Below are 9,918 nucleotides of genomic sequence, written 5' to 3'. Positions count from 1 at the left end.
TGAAGGCTGGGATGGAAAGAAGCAAGGAGGCTGGGGACATGGAGAAGGCCAGGGGAAGGAAGGGGGAAAGGAGGCCGGGGGACAGAAGGCAGTGTGAAGGAGGCTGGGGACATGGAGAAGTCTGGAGGACGGAAGGCGGCAAGGAGGCCGAGGGATGGAAGGAGGTGTGAAGGAGGCCAGGGAAGGCTGGGATGGAGAGGTTGGGGAAGCATGGGACTGCCGGGGCTGATTCAAATTGGCATGGTTCCCACTTGGGCTGAATAAATTGATTCAGCACAAAAGAACCAGAAAAACTGCATCTTTTTGACACGGGTTAAATGAGTCAAAAGCATGCCCCCCCCCCCCTTTTTGGAATCGCTTCAGCAATTCAAATTAAGTGGGAACCGTGCTCTTTTAAACCGGTTCATACCAAATCACAATCCGGTTTAAAAGATAATAGGAATGAGGCCTTTCTTTTCCCTTTGGATAGAGGAAAAGCCCATCCTTCTCAGAGGCAGCCAGGGCTTTCCTCTCATGTGGCCGTGGCCAGGGGAAGAGGCTGCCCCTCGTTCAGGTGGCACTGCTGGGCAGAGACCTTCAGTGGATCCCACTCACGTGTGCTGGCTCCGGGCGGCCGGCTTCTGCCTGTGTGGCTGGATAAATCCACCGACGAACTCCAGGTTCCCAAGGATGGGCCTGGTCTGGGCTCCCGGAGGCGGAAGGAGCCCTCTTTCCCTGGATGGCCAGAGGATCCTGAGGAAAGCAGAAGAAGCTGGCAGCCAGAGAGGTTCCCAAACATCCTCCTGGAGAAGAGCCCTGAGAGCCCCAGAGACAGCTTGGTTGGGGAGGAATGGCGGAAGGATTTGTCCAGGTGCCCGACCAGGGGAACAGTGGGTTGGTCCTCCTTGCCCTTTCTTTCCCCTTTGGGCAGAGGAAGAGCCATCCTGCTCAGAGGCCACTGAGAGTCTCCTCCCTCGTGGCTGTGGCTGCCCCTTCTTTGGGTGGCACTGCTGGGCAAAGAGACTTTCAGGAATGGCAATCTTGATGTCTAAAGTGTAAAAGGGCAGACAGGACCAAGTAGGCAACCATCAGAAGAGGCCCAAATCTTCAAGCTAGGCCAAAGGAAGAGCAATTGATCCTCTAGAACAGGATCTATTTCAGAACTAGTGGTTGTTCCATTTCCAGCAGCAGAATCAGCCTCTCCTCCTGTGGCAGCATCAGCACCAGAAGCACTCATGGAAAGCAACGCTTCCTCTGGGTTGCTTGGTTCTTCGGCCTTTTTCCCTGCAATGAGTCGAAGCAAAAAAGTCCCGTTTGCCCTTTGCTCCCCCTGGCATCTGTCAGTCCTCCATGGTGCCCTTGGAGGCCTGCTCTCCCGCCCTGTGTACCAGTTGGCTTGGGGGCAGGCTTTCTCCTCTGCGCCTCCAGGCACCCTTTCCTGGGGCAGAGGAGGAAGAGGGGACCCCCAAGAGCAGTATCTTGCTGCGTGAAAGGCTGGTTATTTCCTTGGGGGCTTTGTGTGCCCAGAAACATCTCACAGCTTACCTCTTGCATGGGTGGATCTTCTGGCAAGGGGGAGTTCAGTGGTTCCAATGGTGGGATGGAGCTGGTTGTCTGGCTGTCCGAAGCTTCACTCGGCTGCATCTCTGCAGAGGAACAGGCAGGATGAGAGATTGGTCCTTCCCTCCTTTTCCAGCACAAACACACACAGAAGCACGTATGCACAGAGGCAGGTGTGCTGTGTCTCAGCTCCACAGGCACTTGGGTCTGGACAAAAGTCAGGGCAAACAGGTTCTCCCCAGTGGGAGACCTGGCGGGGAGGTCTCCATCTTCTGAATTGCCCCCTTTAGGGGCAGCCTTGCTGCTCCTTCCCAGATCAATAAAGACCCTCCAACACTGCTGACACCCCGGGAGGCAGGGTAAAGGAGATCCTCCACCCCCGGTAGGAGTCCTTCTTGGGTTCATGGGGGGGAATGTGGGGTCAAAGGACTCTCACCTTCAGGCATACTGTCTTTCTCCTCCTCGGGAGTCTTTTCAACCTTCTCTTCCACACTTGACAACCTGTGGAGGGATCATAGGACACAATGGGGACCTCAGACTGACTTCTCTAGGCCCAGCCCTTGTTCTTCACTTGGCAGAAGATGGGGCACCATGATGATCTTGGCCAGCCTCAATCCACCACCCTGTAGCAGCCATGCCAGCCACATCGACTCCTGTTATTTTGCATGCACACATGCGGACACACCCCACAGGGGAACACGGCCCTCCCTCCCTCACTTTCCTTGGGTTGACTCTGCCACTGAGGATGCTCTGCTCACCTGTTCGTGGCAGACAGATTTTGTAGAGCCGTGGCGTAGATGTTTGAAAAGTTTGCCAGGCTGCGATCTTTGTGCAATTCCTGGAAGACTGGAGTAAAAAACAGGTCCACAGGTGACCCAGTTAGATGCTGCTGAAAACTAGTATGCCTGCAAGGCATGGAGGATGTGGAGCAGGTTGGGATTTCCAGCCACCTCCTGTGCCCACAGAAAGAGAAGTAGGCCAGCATCTCCCTCTCCTCTCTCACTCCCATGCAAAGAAAACCTCCAGTTGCCCCGGTGGGTCAGGGAAGAAGAACTGCCCCCTCCCAAAAATAAACCCAGCAACCCCACCCCTTACCTTTTCCAAGATACACTATGTCCTCCTGCTCCAGGCTCTTTGATAGTTCAGAACTGCAGGATGTTAGTATATATCCTGAGCAGAAAAGGGCAGTCTGAGACCTCGGTATTTATTCTGTGCATCCCATCAAACCATTCCTTTACAAACAGATATTGTCTCCCCCCCCCCCTACACCAGCCCCATTCCATAACATTAAAATCCATGCCCTCAAACCTTTGGTCTCATGTGCCAAAGGACCAGCTGAATCTGTGCCTTTCGATGGCTGGCATGTGAGCCCTGGCAACTTGGGGGTGGGAGTGCTGGTGCTGCCTTTGTTCCTTGTCAGGGTGGGTGCTTTGGTGGCATGGGGCAGGAAGTGGTGGGCAAGCACCCATTTTGGAGACACATATCTTTTCAGGGGAGACCCTGTGCTACTGGCGTCACTAGGGTTGGTGTCACCCGGCTTGGTAGCTCACGCTGCCATCTCCCCACTGACCTCCTCCTCCTCCTCCTCCTCCTGTTACCACACCATACAGAATCCTTAGGAGTGTTAATTCTCATATATCATTGAATCTAATGGTAATAGTTGTGGTGCCCATCTTTCTGCCACATGTCCTTTTGGGGGAGGCCCTGTGCTCCGTGGGACTGTCCCACTTTGCCTGTGACTCATGCGGAAGGGCAGAGAGCAGAGGACTCTCTCCCATGACTCCTCCACCACCATCTCCACCCAAGCAGTCCTGACCCCTACCACACTACCCCACATTCAAACTATGGGGCACAGCTTGCCTGGAGCATGGTCTTCTTCCATGCCACCCTTCTCTCTGTCCCACCAGCTTCCTTGGCCCAAGTGTCTAGGGGGTGCAAGGGAGACAGGTCTATCCAGATGATTTTTAAAATTGTGACTTTTAAATGATGAATTTTAAATGTGCATCATTTGAATATGTACATATGTTATTAGTCATTTTAAATTGATGTGTATTGTAACTGATGTCTTTTTAATTATTTTTTTTTATCTGTTAATTGTTGTGTTTCCCTGCCTTGATCCATAGGGAGAAGTGGGTAAGAAATACCAACAACAACAATTATTGTTATATTTTAAATGTGTGACTGATGTGATTTTTAAAAGATGTATCTTAAAAAGGAGTAATAATAATATAATAGAAAGGGATGCCTCTGGTTGTTTATGTATTAATACATGTCAGAACATCATAAATGTAGACACTTAACCATTCAGATTTTGGTTATGGCATTTGACACCCAAAAAGGCACAACTCCATGGTGAAGTCAATAACAGTCCGGCTCCTCCCCTCCCAATGCAATCCATTCAAAAGGATGTTCCCAGAGGGATGAAATAAACCAATCTGGCAATACAGCCTTTGCTAAATGATGCCGAGAAACTTGCCAGTGGCAAGTCCAAAAACTCACACCAAAGGCTTGTGGAGGGTCCACATGCCCAGGAATGCTGTGGGGAGCACCAGGCATGGGGGGACGTTTCGCGGCCTCACTTCTGTTCCCAGAGAGGGGTTTCCCAAAGGACCCAGAGGGAGGAAGGAGGCAATATTACCATGCATAGGAGGGGGAGAGTTCACGAGACGCCCGGCTTTTGGCTTACCTGTGAACTCTGCCGCAGCGTGTTTAATTTCAGCCTGGGGGTGGTGGAGGTATTGCAAGGCCTGGGAGAGGAACACGTGGGCGCTGTCACTGTGGTTCCCCATCTGCCAGGAAAGGAAACGACAGGCATCAGTAGTAAGCCCCATAGCCCCACATTGCCATGGTCACTCATGGGTTGATTCCTGGCACGAAGTGCAGCCGGGGTAACCTGTTGCCAGCCGGCCCGTGGCTACAACCAACCCTGCACGTGGTGGATCATGTGTCTCTGTAAGGAGCAGACACACGAAAGAGTGAGCATTCAGGGCCCTGATAGTGGCTGCGATGCGAGAAAGGGGACAGACTCTGATTCTGCCAGCCCTGGGACACAGGAGAGGTTCTGCCTGCCAATGCTGACACAGCTGCTGGGAAAGGCAGATCTGGGGTTTTGTAGCAATGGCCCCCTCCCTGGGAGTGTGCACCAGAGGAAGTGTTTGCAGAGACCTGAATGGCTTCCCTGGGGACCAGTGGGGCAAAACTGCCCAATCTCCAAAGAGGCACCTCTGGGATTATGCAAGATCAGGGTACATGTGTGTGTTTGCCTTCAAGTCCCATGAAGAGTCACCTCTCTTCCTTTCTCCCAAGCAAAAAAGGTCTCCAGATGAAGCCAGCTAGCTCTCCTCACTGCGTCTAAAACCTCCGAGGAGATCCCGCTACAAGCCCTGGTGGCGCAGGGGTTCAGTGCCTGTACTGCAGCCACTCACTCACAAACCAATAAGGTTGCGGGTTCAATACCAGCGAAAGGGCTCAAGCTCGATTCAGGCTCGCATCCTTCCGAGGAGGTGGCTGAAATGAGTCCCCAGATTGTTGGGGGCAATTGGCTTACACTTTGTAAACTGCTTAGAGAGTGCTTAAGTGCACTGATAAGCAGTAGAGTAATGTAGTTGCTATTACTATTGCTATCCTTCGGTTGCCAGCCTGATGGATCTGGCCATGGCCCACTCACTGCAGAAGCCACGGTTCTAATGATGACCCCTGCTGGCTGCTCTATATGCCCCAAGCCACATCTCCACGGATCCCCAATTGTGTTGCTCACTGGCCATTCCCATTGCTCCAACAGGCCCATTTATGCAGAAGAAACTGCAAGCAGAGGGAAGGTGGGAGGGTGGGGAATGTTTCCACTGACCAAATATTTCCAGATACTGGAGAGGCAGCTCTGGAGATCCTCCCAGGCCAGGCTGCGGAAGATGAGGGGGAGCTCCGTCCATCCCAGAAAGAGCCCACAGTCCAGCAGGGCCAGTCTGCAGCTCTGCAACACAAAGAGAGATGGAGATTGGTTTCCCAAGGGGCAAGAGGCTGCCACGTGGAACGCTTGAGGCCCTTCTCTGCGGTGCCCTACTGGGATGCATTACCTTAGCCCCTCTCTCCACCTCCTCCTGACAACCAGAATCTCCCTGCCTCTTCACAGCCTGAGTGGCAGACACCCCTCCTAAAAAATGCTAAGCCCCCTCTTGTTTGCCAGCTTGGGACCCAGAGCGCACCATCATCCTTGACTGTTGTTTCCCTCGGGCCCCTTTCCACTTTAAGGGGACGATGGGAGTTTCAGCCTAGCCACATCTGAAAGGAGTGATGATTCCTGTTCCTGTTTGGAAGCTCAAAGGAGGGATGAAGGAGGTTTGTGCCTTCAGGCCTTGACAGATTGCAACCCCCATCGCTCCCTGCTAAAATGTCCAAGGCTGACGGATGATGGGGTAGTCCCACAGCCCTCGCAGTCCGCACGTTCCCCTGGTTGCCTGAACTGACTAGCCTAAAGGCCCAAAAGTTTCTGCCATTCAACCAGAAAACAACCTTCAGCTGTTCCAGAAAAGCTGAAGTGCTGAAAGCATTTCAGGGTTGGGGGTGGACTGGGTCTGGGAAGAAAAGAGGCTTAGTTCTGACTGGACTTGCCGTGCTGACGGTGGAGTCCCGGTCCATCAGGTGGAGGAGCAGCGGGAGGAGGCTGAAGACCACCTCCCTCTCCATGAGGACCTTGTCAGCCTCCGACACTCCCCTCAACAGTTCTCCCAGGAGGGTAAAGGCACTGTACCGGACGATGGCTCTTTCCTGGGGAGAAAAGAGAAGAAGCAAGAAGCACACAGGAATGCATGTCGGGTCAAGCCTGGGGGAGCCACGCTGTCCACTGGCACATGGGGAGATCCTCTCCATCAGGAGCCTCCCCTTCTGAACGCTAGAAGGTCTGTCTGGAGGGCCTCAGGGAGGACAGCAGTCTCTGGCCTGGCTAGTGTGTGCGTCTCAAGGATGCTTGGAAAGGCAATAGACGCAAAGAATGATAGAGTAGGTATAGGGATTCAAGGGGGCTAAATTTAAAATGTCACAGGTTGAAAGCAGTATAAAGCATTACAAAGTTTTAAAAAATTAGAAAGGGAAAAACATTAACCCTTTAAATGTAAACTATATGAAAAACTCTGTTCAAAGCTCTGCACCAGATCTGGACAAGATAGATCCTGGGGGCTGCATGCGGCCCGCCAAAGGATTGCGAGAAGCCTAGAAGGATGTGGAATGACTTCAAGGCTCCTTCAAGGTTTCCACTGAGTTTTTAATGATTTTGCTGTTTATTCACAGGATAATGGTCCGCTAATTGCAATGTTGCAGTACAACGTGTGAAAACCACCCTGTTATTGTGATTTAATGACAGGAGAATATTCTTGCCTCCTGACTGATAAAGTCCTTCCCCACACGAAGCATGCCTCTGCTCCTTCACCAGGACTTCTACTTGCTCCAGGGACACTCTGTCCTTCTCTGGCCTGCAGCCGCTGACCATCATAGGAGGGCAGTCAGGGATCTGGGAAACAGAGGGGGGCTGTTCACCCTCCACAGTGCTTTAGTGGGAAATGAGGCCCTAGGAGGGACAATGTTAGGTTTGTCCACGTTTGGTACTTACGTCGTCAAAGAAGGAGCGGATGTTCATAGCCAACTCCAAGATGAGGGCTCCAATACCCTGGTCATCCAGGTCATGGAGAGTGGCTATCATCTCCTTCAGGCCTTCTAGGATGTCCTGTTCTGGTCCACTGAATATGGACTCCATGATCTTAGGGAGCTGGTCCCGCAAACCCTCAACCTAAGCAAGACCGGAGGAGGCCGGGATGAGGTGGAGGCTTTGGGGGAACTCCCTGCACGTGGGGGTTTCTACCGGCCCCACCTCCTCGCACAGGAACCCACCTTTGTAGGACCCCCTGAGACCCTCCTACTACTACTACTTACCTCCTGTGGCTCAGCAAAGCTTTTCAGGGCCTCCAAAAAAAGGTCTTTGAGGACCAGGCTGGAAGAGGCAGCTGCTTCCTTCAGCTGATGCCTGATGGTCGAACGGTCCATCGGCTGAAGACCAGGTGGGCTCTTAAGAAACTGGGGGCAAGGTAGGGAAGAAAGCAGCAGTGTGAGTGCATGCATGTGTGTGTGTGTGTGAGCTAGGGGGGAATCAAAAGGGTAGGGGGCTTGCCTGGGAGGGCCACCACCAGGCAAGTGAAAGGGGCATACCCTGGTGCTGAGCTGGAAGCCAGGAGCATCACAGCCTCTCTACCCCCCAACAGGACCCCAACCTGAGACCCCACAGCAGGGAGCTGAATGAGGGAGCTCTCCTGGCCCCCCAGAAGCAGACAAACGGGAGGGGACACTGCCTCTGGGGATGTGGGTGTAACCTCAGTGCCCATCATTATTTTCCCAAATGGCTGGCAATGTGGGATGGACCCGCTCTCCAGTAAGGGGCTAAAAGGCCCGCCCTACAGGGGGTCCCTTCGGCAGTGTTCCCAACCATGGACTCTGTGAGGACATCCCTTCCTTCTCTCTCTGCTGAATGTCCTACCACTCAGCCTCATTGGTGCTCCACAATGCTAGATAACTGTGCAGCGGGGAGAGAATGACGCCCATCCCCACATTCTCCATAGCCTACTGAAACAGCCCCCAAGCATTGTGCCTTCTCTTCATCCTGCTTTGAAATCCTTTTGGGTTTTCACCCTTCGCAACAACCCAGGGTCACCTAGCTTCTCTTCTCACTTCAGAGATGGCCCAGAGCTGTCAATCCTCCAGAGGGAGAAGGTCCCCCGAAGCCTCCCCTGGCTCTGCCTTCTGTGAGTGCCAGCCTTTGCCCAAGAGGGAGGCCATGCCAACTGCATCCGGAGCCTGGCTGAAGGAGACCCGTGGGGACTCTGTGTGTGGGCCAGCTCCTTTCTGCGCATGGCAGAAGCCCACCTGGGGTTGCTGAGGCAGTCTCTGGCTCCCATGGCTCCCTCAGCCCCCTGAAGGGTGTCTTACCTCTGCCATGAGGGCCATGGCCATCTTCTCTTTCTTGCTATCCGTGCCACAGTTGAGAATATGGATAGCCTGGGAACGGACCCCTGGTATCTGTGGACTATCGCACTCTTTCATAGCCCTGAGGGTGGCAGAAAATCAAAGGAGGTCCCACTTGGTCATCCTGCTGACCCTTGGCAGCAGAAAGACTGGACAGTGGGGATGACAAGAGGGGCCACACAGAGCTCCCTGGGCAGCTGGGATGGAGAGACCCCTAGCCTCCTTTTCCTGTACCCCTTTCCTTTTCCTTTGAAGGCACAAGGGGCCACCAGCTGCTCTCAGTCCAGTCAGGGAGGATGGGGGGAAAACACACCCAAAATACAGATCTCTCTCTCTCCCGTGCTCTTGTTTGCTGGCTGCATGCAGAGCTTTCTGGACAAGAGGGCTTATGCCATGCCTGGGGAGCAGGATCCAGGTTGAAGCTATACATACCTGGCCAGCAGGTGGGTGCTCTGGAAGAAATTCCCCGGAGTGCCCAGCATCATCCAGCCCTCCTGGACCTGGACGCGGGCGAAGACGGCCCAATCCTTGGCCACCAAGAAGAGGCCCTTCACAATCTCCACCGATTTGCTGGGGAAAGAGAAGGAGGAGACCATCAAGGTTGCATCAGGCCAGCAGATGCCCCACCAGCCTGCTTGACCCTCGAGGCGCTTCCAACCCGGGCATCCCCAGGGAGATGTGTGTGTCTCTCTGTGTGTGTCTGTGTGTGTCAGCAGAGGCAGGACCATGGGCAAGGAACTGTGCACTCTGGGGAAGTGAAGGTGCATGATGGGGCAGAGGGCCCAGAGCCCCTGCCCAGCATTTCAGCCTGACACTACTCCTGAGCATGGGCTCTCCTCCCGGATGAGTGTCTCTTGGGGTCACCCTCCAGCTGAGCCGCTGCCCTGGCTCTGCTCATGCCTGGGGGACTGTGGCTGTGGCTGGTTTCCAGAGGGGTCCTGAACCTTCCTTCCTTCCACCCCTTGGTTGGCACCTCCAGAAAGTGAAAGCATTGTGGTCCTACCTCATAAACTCTTTCTTCCTGACTTGTAAGGCTTTGGGCAAAGCCAGCTGTTGCACATACTCCACCTGCCTCAGCACTGGGATGAAGAATTGATGGTGCATCTCCATCATGGCTGTATTGTAGTGCAAGATCCCGAAGGATTCGTAGATGACATTCATGGCCTGGAATTGAGGAGGAGGAAAGGAGAGATGTGGCTCTTGTGCATGGAGCACTTGCACACTCATTCTCAGGCCATTCCACAACTGAGCCACCAGCAACAGTCTGCCGATGAATACAGTCAACTGCATGGATGGCCAGCCACGATTTCCAAAGGAAACCATGAATGAAGAGCACCAACAGAAGAGTCCAGCCAATCTCTGTTGACAGCAGAA

At 53.6% G+C, this 9,918-nt stretch overlaps 1 protein-coding gene across 1 annotated transcript; it reads right to left on the bottom strand.

Moving 5' to 3' along the window:
- Nucleotides 1-1,187: 1,187 nt before the first annotated feature.
- LOC149308463 (maestro heat-like repeat family member 5) lies at nt 1,188-9,560 on the bottom strand. Its single transcript, XM_089537071.1, has 13 exons — nt 9,548-9,560; nt 8,977-9,114; nt 8,509-8,626; nt 7,462-7,602; nt 7,142-7,318; nt 6,148-6,303; nt 5,387-5,509; nt 4,226-4,328; nt 2,635-2,709; nt 2,298-2,385; nt 1,976-2,040; nt 1,525-1,625; nt 1,188-1,263 (listed from the first exon to the last, which is right to left on the bottom strand). The coding sequence occupies exons 1-13, from the start codon at nt 9,550-9,552 to the stop codon at nt 1,213-1,215; spliced, it is 1,341 nt and encodes a 446-aa protein (XP_089393197.1). The 5' UTR covers nt 9,553-9,560; the 3' UTR covers nt 1,188-1,212.
- Nucleotides 9,561-9,918: the final 358 nt, after the last annotated feature.

The sequence above is a fragment of the Sceloporus occidentalis genome, unplaced genomic scaffold (genome assembly GCF_023333645.1).
Source record: "Sceloporus occidentalis isolate IW3139 unplaced genomic scaffold, rSceOcc1.0.p SCAF_8, whole genome shotgun sequence".
NCBI lineage: Eukaryota > Metazoa > Chordata > Lepidosauria > Squamata > Phrynosomatidae > Sceloporus > Sceloporus occidentalis.
This window is presented reverse-complemented; position numbering and strand designations above follow the sequence as displayed.

Bases quoted from the DNA above. Each gene is read 5' to 3' on its own strand.
- LOC149308463 (XM_089537071.1), bottom strand. The intron at 5,510-6,147 runs GCAAGTCCAGTC...TTTGTGTTGCAG, and splicing joins GGGACTCCACCGTCAGCACG to AGCTGCAGACTGGCCCTGCT. The intron at 1,626-1,975 runs GTGAGAGTCCTT...GTTCCTCTGCAG, and splicing joins GAAAGACAGTATGCCTGAAG to AGATGCAGCCGAGTGAAGCT.